Consider the following 14,144-nt stretch of genomic DNA (forward strand, 5'->3'; position numbering starts at 1 on the left):
TAGAACAATTACTGTGCAATAAATGACTGAACACCTTTGTTCCCCGCGACCTTCTTTTCCACTCTTCCCGTTCACACACTAGTAGAAAGCGTAAGATGCACTAGTGGAAAAACTAAGGCACACAAGTACACTGCAGAATAACTGTGTGGAGTTTGTTTCCACTACTGTCGAGCAGAACACACGCACACACACACACGCACACTACTAGTTTTGAATTTCACATACTTACAAGGTCAATTTGTAGTTCACAATAAGAATGGAGTGTTCAATAATATGTTCAACTTTTTGAGATATGTATCGGCTTGATGCGATGATAAGAGTTCTAGTAGTTGTGTTTCAGTGGTTGAATGAATCCTAAATTTTGAAATCAATGAATAATTGTTTGATAAATTGAGATTCCAATCTCAATCGAAATAATTTTTATGATTAATTTTATAACCGTCACAAAGGATCGCAGTACTTTTATTACCTCCATCGAGTGAGGCAAGTCCTAAGAAGCCAGCTCAATGGCAAGAATAAGACCCGGGCAATAAACAGCTATGCCCTGCCAGTGATCAGATACCCTGCAGGAATAATAAGGTGCCCAAAGGAAGAGATTCAGACCACGGACGTTAAGACCCGAAAGCTCCTAACCATGCATGGAGGGTTCCATCCCAAATCCAGCACCCTGAGACGAAGCCGAAAGGAAGGAGGCCGGGGACTAGTGAGTGTCTGTCCAGGATGAAACATCCAAGCTCCATGATTACATCAAGGAGAAGGCTCCAACGGATGGGGTACTCAGAGAATGTCTCAGACAATGGGGAACAGAGGATGAGGATCTGGAAGAGGGACCATCATGGGAGGACAAGACCCTACACGGGAAGTACCACCGGACCATAACCGAAGTGGCTGATCTCAAGAAGTCCTATCAGTGGCTAGAGAGGGCTGGCCTGAGGGAAAGCACAGAGGCACTCATCCTGGCTGCTCAGGAGCAGGCCCTGAGCACCAGAGCCATTGAGGCCCAGATATACCACACCAGACAAGACCCAAGGTGTAGGTTGTGCAAAGAGGCACCTGAGACGATTCAACACATAACTGCAGGGTGTAAGATGCTGGCAGGGAAAGCCTACATGGAACGCCATAACCAGGTGGCTGGCATAGTCTACCGAAACATCTGTGCGGAGTATGGACTGGAAACCGCAAGGTCAAAATGGGAAACACCTCCGAAGGTGGTGGAGAATGACAGAGCGAAGATCCTGTGGGACTTCCAGATCCAGACTGACAAGATGGTAATGGCGAACCAACCAGATATCGTGATCATAGATAAAGGGCAGAAGAAAGTCGTTGTAGTGGATGTAGCGGTCCCAAGTGATGGAAACATCAGAAAGAAAGAACACGAGAAACTCGAGAAATACCGAGGGCTCAGAGAGGAGCTGGAGAGAGCCTGGAAGATAAAGGTGACAGTCGTGCCTGCGGTGGTCGGAGCACTCGGGGCAGTGACCCCCCCAAACTAGATGAGTGATTGCAACCGATCCCGGGAACATCGGACATCTCAGTCCAGAAATGTGCAGTGCTGGGAACAGCAAGGATACTGCGCAGAACCCTCAAGCTTCCTGGCCTCTGGTAGAGGACCCGAGCTGAATGAGGGACGGACACCACCCGAGGGGTGAGACGAGGATTTTTATATATATATATATATATATATATATATATATATATATATATATATACACACACACACACACATATCACACACATATACATATGTGTGTGTGTACTATTTAAAAATTATTATCTGGTCATCCTATGGAAGGAGAAAACGAATTCAATGTTTCAAAATCGCACGAAACGCAAGACGTTCGCATATTTAGCACATGACAAGGCCGTTTGTTAATACCCCCGGATGCTGTTACAAGGAAGGGCAAATCGCATCAGTGCGGACAAAATCTCATCAGACGGATGTACGCGCCGGTGACACAATAACTCAATGTGACTGAGGAAGACGCGCACACGCGCACGCAAGCATTTCTGATCAAGGCCTTTGGGCTTTCAAGTGGTAATCACCTATGGGAGTGTTCGACACGGAACGCCCACTGCGCCTGTGAATTAATCGAAAACCTAGCCACATGCAAACACTACGGAGGACCGGTAATAAACAAAAGAGGAGTTTGGTGGAGAGAATGAGCCTGGCTGGTTATAAATAAAGTAACATCTCATGAATGTTTAAGAGCAATCATAGCTCCAGAGCTGCACAAAGACAGATTGGCGGCCGCGGGGGGAAAAACCAGGGGAGATTTCTGACTGAAGCTGCCGATATGGCCTCAAATTTACATTCAAAAACCCATCCCCAACCTTTTTTTGGGCCATGGACCAGTTTTATGGAAAGTAATATTTTAATGGACCGACTGGCAAACAGAGGAAAGAAATAAAATCATGAAAACATTGTGCTGAATGTAGTTGGTTGAAATGTCGGGGAGAAAATGACACCTAAGGTTTGTTACTTTGAGTCTACTCTGTCATTTTGTTGTGCTTATTGCAGAAAAGCCTGCTTGACAAATGGAAATGGGAGCAAGGATTTTTTTTAGCAACTCTTGGATTTTCTGCCTTGATTTGAATTCAGAACACAACTCCATATTGCCAGAGCATTTTTAAAGGCTCCACATGGCTCATTTGCAAGCCTGTTGACATATTAATTAAGCAGAGTGGGCTTGGTGTGTCAGAATCACCTTCAGCCATAAACTTGTATTTTAAGTAGGGTCGTCTCTTAAATGCAATTTTCATTTTCTTGGAGGTTGTCAGCTCTTTTTGGTCTCATCATTTAGCATTCTCCCCAGCCCAGTCCCAAAATTTGTGTTTTTTTAACACAAATATGCACTAGCTTGTGGGCTTACTTTTTTATACACAGAAGCACCCTAAGTGCCCCGGCTTTGAGGTAGTCGAGGCATAGAGCATCGATTTTGTTGCTATGTGTTGCTGTGCAAAATTTTAGTTTTGAGCCAGATTCGGATATGGAAAAAAATTAATAAAATTAACAATGTGGTTGAATATGTTGGTGTTTAACTATGCTATATGTGTGTTTAAGTAGAAGTTGTTTGATAGTGTTTTGTATTGTATGTGAGCAACAAGATAGTAGACTATGGTCATTATATCCATCCATCCATCCAACCTTTTTCTGACCCGCTTTATCCTCACAAGGGTCGCGGGGCATGCTGGAGTAGTCTCAGTAGTCTTCGGGCAGTGGGCAGGGGACACCCTGAACCGCTTGCCAGCCAATTGCAGGGCACACAGAGACGAACAACCATCCGTGCTCAGACTCACACCTAGGGACAATTTTGAGTGTTCAATCAGCCTGTTATGCATGTTTTTGGAATGTGGGAGGAAACCGGAGTACCCGGAGAAAACCCACGCAGGCACAGGGAGAACATGAAAACTCCACACGGGAAGGCCAGAGCCGGAATTGAACCCAGTACTTTTGCACTTTGAGGTCAAAGTGCAAACCACTCGTTACCGAGCCGCCCCGTGGTCATTATATCATTTTGAAAATTTGGGGGCTTAGCTATACGTGAAAACAAATATATGATTCATCATCTCATTGCATTAATTTCTGCATGTAACAAATTGATGGATGACTTGTTTTGAAATCTGTCAACGTTCATCGTTTGTGAAATTATTGTTGAAGTGAATGTAAACAGGTCAAGAAAATGAATGCAAAATCTCCATGTTACTTATTACACATGACAGTTTGACATTTCGGTACAGATTTTAACATGGATCGTGTAAATTGACACAGAGGATTTGCTTTCGCAGGCCACATAAACTGACGTGGCGGGCCGGATCTGGCACCCAGGCCTCGAGCTTGACACCTGTGCTTTAAATAGCTGTGCTTCAATACATTTAAATTTGCATTCAGCATACGTGAACTTTAAATACCACGGATTTACAGGGGTTCACCGTTCATTGCGCAGGAGGCATTTTACAGTATATACAAACAACAGAAGACAACATCGATGATGTTATCAATGTCTTGCTCAAAACATTGGGAGTGACGGTGCGCGGTTATTGCCTCCGGTCCGCCACACGACTTGTTATGAAAGGCAAAGTGCATTTGATGTGCTTGGGCGTGTTTGATTTCTAACCCACTCTAGGTTAGCCGTGGAAGAGGAAGGAGGGGTCCTTCATCGCCACATTTCCCGGGGATGAGCAGTTTGCCAGGCCGGGGTTCATCTCGTTCGTACACGGTTGGCTTGATTTGAAGAGATGAAGGGACAGATGCTCGTCCACGCTGTCAGAGGCCTTCTCCCTCTATGACAGCACCACAGACTCCCTCCTCTTACATAACCCAACACCCCCCACCTTACCACCCACCACAACCACCACCACCGCCAACGCCTCCACCTCGCCACAGCACCTGCCTTTATTGGTTTATTTATCTTGTTTCCAACCCACTATATCCCTCTTCCTCAACTGGCGGACCGCGATCCACGACCGGACCACCGACCTCCTCTGTCCGGACCGCCGACCTCCTCTGTCCGGACCTCCTCTGTCCGGACCCTCGGCAAATTGTATAAAATAATTTATAAATTGATTCTTATGTTATACATTTTATATTTGTGGACTATAATCTGCGCATTACCATGATCGCTTGTTAAAATTATCCGTTGTATTCTTTGTGCGCACTAACAGATGTAATGCAGAGGACCGCGGCAGCGCGACTTTGTGTGTATAATGTTTGACTCACTCGAGACCCTGCCTGAGCAGGGCAGGTCGGTGATAACGATGCGCTGATTGGCTCCTCTGAACTTAAGGTGTGTCCATACATAAGCGTAAGCATATACGATGCGCTGATTGGCTCCTCTGAACTTAAGGTGTGTCCATACATAAGCGTCAGCACGCATTCAAAATGGATGATTGTGTCAGGAAACAGACGCATGCGCGACGCCACAGTGTGCTCACAGCTTCAGCCCAGGAGAGCGGCACACAGACAATTAGACAAAACGAATCGCGGGAGGTTTCGATTGTGTGCAGTTCTGCTGCCGTCTACTTTGCAGCTGTTTAATAGCAGAACACCGCAACATGGTAAATGAACATCCCAATGGCGTCCTCAAATAATATTTGCATGCCTCAGACATTGCATTCACCTTTAGTGGAAGAACAGCACTGCACATTCCTGTGCTCCCTTGTGTCAGTATTTAAAATGGTTCTTAACTCCTCTTCTGATATATGTTTTAAGTGATTTCAGAAGGGATGTGAAAAGGGGAATTGTACAAATGAAAAGGATATTTTTGTTTTTATGTTTAGTATTTATTTTGGTAAAATTAGTATTTTGTTTTGTTTTTGTTAAATTAATAGGAAAATTACAACTACTGTTTAACAAAGTTAAAATAAAGATGTCTTATTTCCCTAAAAGGGAAATATTATTATTAAGCAGGCACAACTTAACAAAATTAGAGTTCCTGTGCCTCAACACAATACCTCTCATTATTTGCTGTGTACTGGCAAAGCTAATAATTGTTATTTTCATGCACCCCATTATTGGTTGGTTGTAAGGAGTGTTGATTTGTATAAGCTTAGCTTGACCATACTAAATGGGCATATTGCCCTGCTCCCCATGACCGCTGTGCATGGGACCGGACCTTGGTCTTATAAAAAAAAAAAAAAACAGTGGACCGACAGCATTTCTAGTTGAGGACCACTGCACTATATCAACACACAATTCCAGCATGTTTTTTTTCCAGCTTGACGGATATCCTTATTAAATGGCACATTGCGTATTTGCTGTATGAATTTTAAAAAGATCTTTAGAAAATCTTGTTGGTGTATGTTTATGACACTAAAGGATTTGGCTAAACAAACATTTCGAGAGGGTATTTTTGTTTCAATGAGTTATGTTAGATTTCACTATGTTTTTCCGACATTGTAATTTTCATTTTGAACATTTGGAATTTGCAACCGAGTTAACGAACAAACGTGTTGAGATTAGTCGAACTAGACATCTGCAACAGGGTGGTAGATATCTCAAACTGTACTTTGAAATATGTGAAATTTGATTCTGACTTGTCAGACTTACATCAGGCACTTCACCCATTTAAAACTATAATACACACACATTTAAACCTCTCTCTCTCTCTCTCTCTCTCTCTCTCTATATATATATATATATATGTGTGTGTGTATATATATACGACGACAACGACACACACACACACACATACACACACACACACACACACACTCTCTCTGGGGAAGAAACAAAAGGGGGCGCCGCCATATTTATGCAGCGAATTAAAGATATCTTGAACTGAAATTTGGACGAATCAGAATCACACTGTAGATAAATTGGAGCTCCAGATGTCTACAATGGTGTTGCAGATACAGTACATGGAATCGACTGATCAGATGTCTGCAACTGAGTTGTGAGATATCAGAGATGACGTCATTGTGACGTTGCCGATAGCAGTTTCATTCATGTTTGACTTACAGATATTGCTAGTTGTCGTTTCGTCTCATCACAATGACGTTACACATATGTTGAAGGAAAACTCCAACATCCTTTGCATTCTACGTCACATTGCAAATCGAAAAACTGAGCTTTTATAATGTTAAAGGTGGTTGCCAAATAGGCTGTATTGTTTTTACAATGGGTAGAAGAGGTTGATGATGGATGTTTATGACCACAACGATCAGGATTTGGCAAAGAAGAACAATTCTGTAGGCTTTTGATCATGTTGGCTTCAAATGAGCAATAGATATTAGTTACACGTTTGACTTACGTGTGACTTAAGTCACAGTACTTGCTTGCATAATCGCACATTGTTGTGATGTGTGAAATGAAAGCAGAGTATATAGATGGGGGAGAGGGGAAAAAGACACCGCATTTCCTTATCTCTTTCCAGGCTGCGTCTCTGCTCAGGGGCATCATTGAAAAACTCAGCCTCCATTTTGCCCCTGTGCTGCTGCTGCTTCTTCTTCATGTTCTTCTCACCTCCGTGCTCCTACTGCCTCGCGCACACATTTTAAAATGCGGCGTATGGGATAAAAAAAAAAAGACAAAAAAACCCCAAAAAACGGACGATGCGGCGGCTCCACACCACATTGCCACATACTCATGCATGGCAAGGAGCTGTTCCTTGACTCTCATGCTCAACGAGCGTGGCCCTTCCCCCCGCTTCGGCTCACATACGTGCAGCTTGTTTAATTAATGCTTCAGAGGCAGCATCGGCTTGTTTTTTTTTTTTTTGTTTTGTAAATCCCACCTACCTACCCTTAACTGTAATTCTCATTCATGTAAATACACTACGACCCAAAATGTACCGCATGTAACGCGGCGGTTTCATTCATAATCTGTGCTGGATGCATGACAGCCTTACAGGCGTGAGCGTTGCAGAGGACACATTAAATCGGGATCGTCGCCGTATAAAATGGAGTCCATCGATACGAATACAAGCGATGGCATTTCATCACCTCATCCAAATGAGACACGAATCAACGGTCAAGTGTTTCGCGTTTCTCAGCTTTACATAACTGCATTCCTGACAAAAATGCACCATTTTCTTTTCGGGCCTACGACACCTGAATCAGCACAGAAGCCAAGGTCTGTTCCAATCTATAAGCATTAGTCATCAAATGCACAAACATGATCTCCATGTGTGCACTCAAACTGGATCAGTCCTGTTCTGTCTATCCCACATTGCTGCCTACCACAGTCACAGTCAATGGGAAGGCTAAGAGATGACAAACTGGAAGGATTACAAGAACATTTATGGTGGTTTACTGGAGGGATAATAATAATACATTTACAATTTTGTGTAAGGGGTGGGGGGTCTTTGCAAATGAGATGTGCAACAGGGAGCAACAGCATAATAAATGGCGCTAAGCAGACCGGAATAGGTATGTTTTGAGCCTAGATTTGAAGAGGGTTAATAAATGGGCATCAGAACAATTCTCCCTATCAAGGCCTGAACAGTTAATCCAATTTTAGCTAATCTAGAACTGAAGAGGGTTAATGAGTATGTTTCGGAAGCATTCCTTATTCCAAGTTCCAAAGAAACCGAGTTTGGGCAAGTCTAGATTTGAAATGGGTTCATGATTTGCTATCAAAACTATTCCCTCCACCAATGCCCAAAGAAAATCTCAATCGTAGTTTATTTGTTAAGAGGGTTAATGAACTCATCTCAGAACTATTATTCCCAACTTGAAAGCCCAAGGATACCACCTTATTTTACCTCATTGAGATTTGAAAAGGGCTAATGAACAAGTATCAGAACCATTACTTACACCCAGACCCAAAGAAAAAACGCAATTTCAGCTCATCAAGATTTGAAGCGCGTTAATGAACCAGTGTAAGAACCATTCGCTGTGCCAAGACCCAAAGACCTCAATCCGAGCTCCTCTATATTGAAGGAGGGTTAATGAATGGGTATGAGGACCCCAAGCATGTCTTACCTGGTCATACCACTCCCGATTGGTGCAGGTGCACTCAGGCCACCATCCTCCTTGTCCACTTGAGTTGTTGCCGTTGACTTTGGGAGCCCCTTTGGATTGGCCCTTAGGATTGGGGCCTCCAGGCCCACCGCCAGACATCATCTTGCCCTTACTTCTCCCTAAGGTGCCCCCTCCACCTCCACCTCCTCCTCCGCCACCTCCTCCTCCTCCTCCACCCATGTTGCCTCCTCCCCCCGAGGTCGGAGCGGGTAAGGTTTGGCCTCCTCCGTACCCGGGTGGGTATCCATAGGGCTCGGCCTGCCAGTCTCCTCCATAGGCCGGGGCGTCCATCCTGCGCAGGGCCGCCATGCGGGTCACCTCATAACATTCTGGGCACTTGCAGCAGTGGTGGTGTTTGTGCATGCTGGCTGGGCGGACGCTGGGCTGATGTCACACGGCGCCGCGATGGGCTAAACGGAACACAGATGCCAGCGGAAAAGCGCACTAATCACAGGAATTTGAGAGAGTTTTTCCCGCCCTCTTTTGTCAAATCCCGTCGCTCTCAGCTTCTCGGATGCGAAGCAAAGGAGGGGGTAAAAAATGGAGATGGAGAGGGAGACGGGATGCCGCAACAGTAAAAGAAAAACTACAAAATGGGCACGGCGTCTTTGTCCTCTTGAGCGTAGAAGATCAAATATTGTATACGATCACAATCAGAGACCAGCCCTGATGAGATGAGAATCCTCTTGGTTCACAGTGATGCGCATATAAATTCATATATATGGACATATATATGGATATATATGTTTTGCTTATACATTATATATATTTACACACACAAATACATATAAAAATATGAATATAAACAGACGAGCACGAATACGGATATGTACAAGGATAATTGAATCTATATATAAATATCTATAAGCGTGTGTACAAATATATATAGCTATATAAACAATATGTATAAATAAAGAGTGTCCTCCGATGGAAAAATCTTGCTCTTCGAACCTCCGTGTCTTCCTGTGCGCTCAAAATTTGCTCTTCTTTTTCCTCCTGCGTTGAAAAGGGTTAGTGCCACCTCTTCTTCTCCCAGGCTGCAGAGAGGAGCTGAGCTGTGATCGCCTCTCAGCCAGCTTGCCCTAGATGTGGATTATTCCGAGGATGCGAGCGAGCAAGGGAGGAGATTGTGACGAGGGAGAGAGAGCGACAGCCAGGAGGAAGGGAGCGAGGGAGGGGGAGGCTCAACTACGTAGCAGCATCCCTCTCGCCTCGAAGCGACCCCCCCACCCCCACGGCCTCAGCCAATCAGCTGCAAGTGCAGCCATCAGCAGCAGCAGCGGCAGCAGCAGAGAGCATCCGCTCGATGCTCTTAAAGGGACAGGCGCACCTCAACGTCACTGCTATGACTGAAAAAAGGTTCACACACGTGACTGCGCATAGGGTTGCAAAATTCTGGGGGTTTTAAAAGAGGAAACCTTCCATGGAAATTCATGAGAATAAACCTGGAATTAACAAAAACAACAGTTGCCTCATAATACTGCACCATACTGTTCATATTCCATGCACACATCAAAAATATGACTGTCAATATGAAATTATGAATTACTGGTCATTTTCAAATTTATTGATAGCCTGTCTGCACTGTTAGTAACCCTATTCCACATCATCACTGACTTTTCTACAGCAAGGATGCACTGTTATGAAATCATATTTCTGCTTGTGTCTGTGATTACGTCAAATATGAGCCAAAATCAAGTTATTCCCGAAGCCTGCTTGGAGAAATGCATAAAATGGGTGGCAGGATATCTTCCTTTCACAGCGATGACATCAACACACGTGTAGCAACAGGATTACACGCTTGGGCACTGCAGTGGGTGGACGTACGGCTGAATGGATGGATGGAGCGCGTGTATGCACGCGTGTAAATCCATGTGTGTGTGTGTGAGGGGGAAGAAATGCACGCGCTTGTGAAGCTTGACCAACCAGCCATTTTTTTGTGGTTGTTTTGTTTTCTTTTTGCAGTAATGCAATGAGACTGCATGTGTAGCTTTCATGAAAGTGATCAAATACACACATGACGCATCGTGACACTAAAGTGTTTTGTTTTGTGTGTGTGTGGGAGGGGGGGTTGAGAGAGAAAGGGAATGACACTATTAAAACTCTGCAGATTTAATGTGACGGGGTAGATCTGGCTGTGTCTGAAATGTGACGGAGGGATACATTTGAACATAGCAGGCTATGTTCAAATGTCAGACTCAAATAACAGTCAATAGATGGGAACTATACAGCAGTGGAATTCATACTTCTTTACTAATTTTCAAAGTAATAATACACAGGAAATCAATATATAGTATGCAGTCATTTAAAAGGTGCATTCCTATAGATGGGGACTTGTGTGTCAATAAAACTAACATACTAAACCAATTACAAACAGAAAATCCGACTTGATAGCCCAAAAAGATTTATAATTGCCTACAGATGCCCAAGACGGTGTTAAAGCACCACTGTGGTCAAATTCATCTAAACATAGTCATATGGCACCAAAGTTCCAAAAGGTGGCACGTAGGTAACATTTTTGTCAAAGTGGATCTCCTCAACTCACTTCAACATGGCCCCAAGATGTCACACGGTGGAGGCAAAGCTTTACTCGAGTGAAAATGAAACTTCTCAATTCACTTCAAGTCAAGTCAACTGTTATTGTCAAATATGCTCTGTGAGAACATAGTCACCAAAATTCAACAAGATGGCACCAAAGCATTACTTTGGTGTAAATTAAGCTCTTCAACTTGCTTCAACATACTTCCCTCTCACCATGTTGGCCGCAAAACATTACTCTGGTCAACACGAAACTCCTAAAATCACTTTAACAAGAAAATAGTTTGACATCAGGTTTAATATAAAGAATATAAATATTTTTATTTTTGTATTTCGTTTTGACTTAAATATATTAATATGTTATGACTTTATTAAAAAGAATACAACTTCATTCCCACAAGATTATGACTTTTTATTCTGAAAAAAAATCCGGCCTTTGCTTAGTTTTTTTTTCTCAGAACCCCCCCCGCACACACTTTATATATATATATAAATTATATATATTTATATCATGTATATACATTTAAATACACATAAAACAATAAAGAGATTCATATTATATTATGGCGGCCCGGTAGTCCAGTGGTTAGCACGTCGGCTTCACAGTGCAGAGGTACCGGGTTCGATTCCAGCTCCGGCCTCCCTGTGTGGAGTTTGCATGTTCTCCCCGGGCCCTGTGTGGGTTTTCTCCGGGTGCTCCGGTTTCCTCCCACATTCCAAAAATATGCATGGCAGGCTGATTGAACACTCTAAATTGTCCCTAGGTGTGAGTGTGCGCGTGGATGGTTGTTCGTCTATGTGTGCCCTGCGATTGGCTGGCAACCGATTCAGGGTGTCCCCCGCCTACTGCCCGGAGACGGCTGGGATGGGCTCCAGCACCCCCCGCGACCCTAGTGAGGATCAAGCGGTACGGAAGATGAATGAATGAATATTATATTATGTCTTTCTCCCATTGTTAAACAATAGTACCACTTTCAGATTTGTACTTTGTATCTCCAGAAAAAACATCTTTGTTTAATTAATTACAGATGAAAGTGGACTTTCCTGAAAATTACAGCTTACCTGTCTACCTGTTTGAACATTGCGCTGGGGCCGTACCTGGCCAATCACGCATGAATTAGTTTACACAGAACGCTATTCAAATACTCAACATTCAATGATTCATTCCGTTCTCGCCGAAATGTTGAAATCTCCGAGATAGGGTCTTTTTTATCCTGGACTTAAATTATCCTCAGAAGAGGATAGTTCGAGCGTGTTTTTTTTTCCCTCTCCATACCCAGCGTTTTCCTTTCTGAATTCTGACTGTAATTTCCCCATTGCGGGACAAACAAAGGGATATCTTATCTTATCTTATATGGCGAGGCCATGACAATGCGAGGGCAGGCGTGTTACGGTTAGTAGTGTTCGGGTCGCAACATGGCTTGGCTCGTGAAAGCAAAACAACAAACACAAACGCGTGTTCGTTCAATGTTGTCAACCAATATTCGGATTAATTTTAGGAAGTATTTCATCAATTTTCCGGAGGAAATTTCATGAAAATTTGAAATTCCGGAGGACTTTCATCTCTAAATAATATTACAACTTTTTTTCCCAAAATGTAACTTTATTCCCAAATTGTTTGCTAATCTCCAGTCATGTGTCAGTGCAAGCAAACTTCCTGCTATAAGCGAGCAGGATCTGCAATGCGTTGCAGACCGTCCGCGAGGCACGCATAGCAAGCTCAGCCACAATTAATTACACGCAAGAGTAGCTCGCTTCTTTTTAATGATACTATCTCACTCCAACCTACAGAGGTTTACCTCGTAGCAAGAGTGGAACTAAAAATCAAAAGAGCACAATCACCTCTTGAGTTTGTGGATTTGCGGGGCGGCAAGCCACAAAATGGAGCCAACCAGAACGGTGCTGGGGGCGGGGCTTGCAAAGAAGCTTGAGAGGAAGATGTAAGCATATTGATCATGGCACACATTAGGGAGCACATGGTGCAACACTGGCAGCCTTGGCCTGAATCTGGAATGTTCTCTGCTCGGATGAATTTACCACTCGATGCAGTCAGATGAAGAACCATAGCGGTATACTTGTCTCGCGGTTATGTAATAAAAGAGGCACAGAGGCACTCGAGCGGAGCGTCTAAATTTGTTGTCAAATTCAAAATATGCTTTTCCTGATATAAAACCGGCATCAGGAATATCGATGTGATATACTGTATTTGTTGAGTGCAAGATTTAATAAAATTAAAAAAAAAAAAACTATTGTGTAAAGTGATCTAATCTACAATTTTTAAGCGCCGTTTGACATGCCTTGTCCAGTAAAATAAACCCCAAAGGCTCATGCCTGATGTTAATTGACAAAAACGAAAAAGAAGGACTTTATCACTGCACTTATAGGTAGTTTTAGTTCGTGTTATCAATGTGAAATGTAGTTTCCGTTACTATTTTCATTTTTGATTTTATTTCGCGGACGAAAACGCTTTTTCCGTTTTATGCATTTCATTCATTATACTATAACTATAATAACCTTGATTCTAATACCATCTGTATTGATGAAATGTCATATTGGGACCCTCTAAAAATAATGACACTTTTTTATTTTTTGTCAGAAATCTTTAAAAATGTAACCAAATACTGATTAGTTTAAATATATTACTCGTTTCATCTAAGAAGTGGAAATGAATGACATGTTTCAGCCTTTCAGTGACAGCGATTACTACAGTGACAGCTTATCATGTTATCAGTTTACTGGGTGTATGAAAGTGTTCACGCAGGATGTAGCCGATTTTAGCAGAGGAGGCCATCATCCTGAGGAGATGTTTGAGGCAAAAAAAAAATGTTTTTGTCAAAATATGACTTCAGCCATTACTTTTGAAAATATCATACCCTGTAATTTTTTTGTCCTCTGTCTGCGATCCATTTTTGGGTCCCGACCCACCAGTTGATAACCACTGGTTTCATGAATGACAGCAATAAGATACACGTGCCAGGAGAACAGAAACCCTGCCCGGCGTGTTTGTCCCGCTTGAATTCCACGGCTAGGATGATTCCGAGTGATTAATGCGTACGTAGACGCACATCGATACGTACTAACCTTTTATGAAGAAAATCCTCCTGTGTGACTCACAGCAGGTTTGAGAAATGAGCAGAGCATCCACC

The 14,144-nt window shown here is 43.1% G+C and overlaps 1 protein-coding gene and 1 long non-coding RNA gene across 6 annotated transcripts in view; both read right to left on the reverse strand.

The window, feature by feature from the left end:
- Positions 1-14,144, reverse strand: part of dlg3 (discs, large homolog 3 (Drosophila)) — a 98,658-nt gene that overhangs the window by 68,640 nt on the left and 15,874 nt on the right. For 3 of the 5 annotated variants that reach the window (XM_052066382.1, XM_052066298.1, XM_052066233.1), the window contains exon 1: positions 8,422-9,586. The exons of 1 other annotated variant lie outside the window; for it this stretch is intronic. In XM_052066382.1, coding sequence (XP_051922342.1) covers positions 8,422-8,823 — 402 coding nt within the window. In that variant the 5' untranslated portion in view covers positions 8,824-9,586. Of the gene's footprint in view, positions 1-8,421; positions 9,589-14,144 lie in introns of those variants that run through there. One more of the 5 variants, XM_052066066.1, reaches the window with a different exon arrangement.
- LOC127607567 (uncharacterized) lies at positions 1,742-8,413 on the reverse strand. The gene is made up of 3 exons (XR_007964105.1): positions 5,687-8,413; positions 3,294-4,434; positions 1,742-2,780 (listed from the first exon to the last, which is right to left on the reverse strand). It is a non-coding gene; the product is annotated as an uncharacterized LOC127607567 (long non-coding RNA).

Source organism: Hippocampus zosterae, chromosome 1 (genome assembly GCF_025434085.1).
Source record: "Hippocampus zosterae strain Florida chromosome 1, ASM2543408v3, whole genome shotgun sequence".
In the NCBI taxonomy this organism is placed as follows: Eukaryota; Metazoa; Chordata; class Actinopteri; order Syngnathiformes; family Syngnathidae; genus Hippocampus; species Hippocampus zosterae.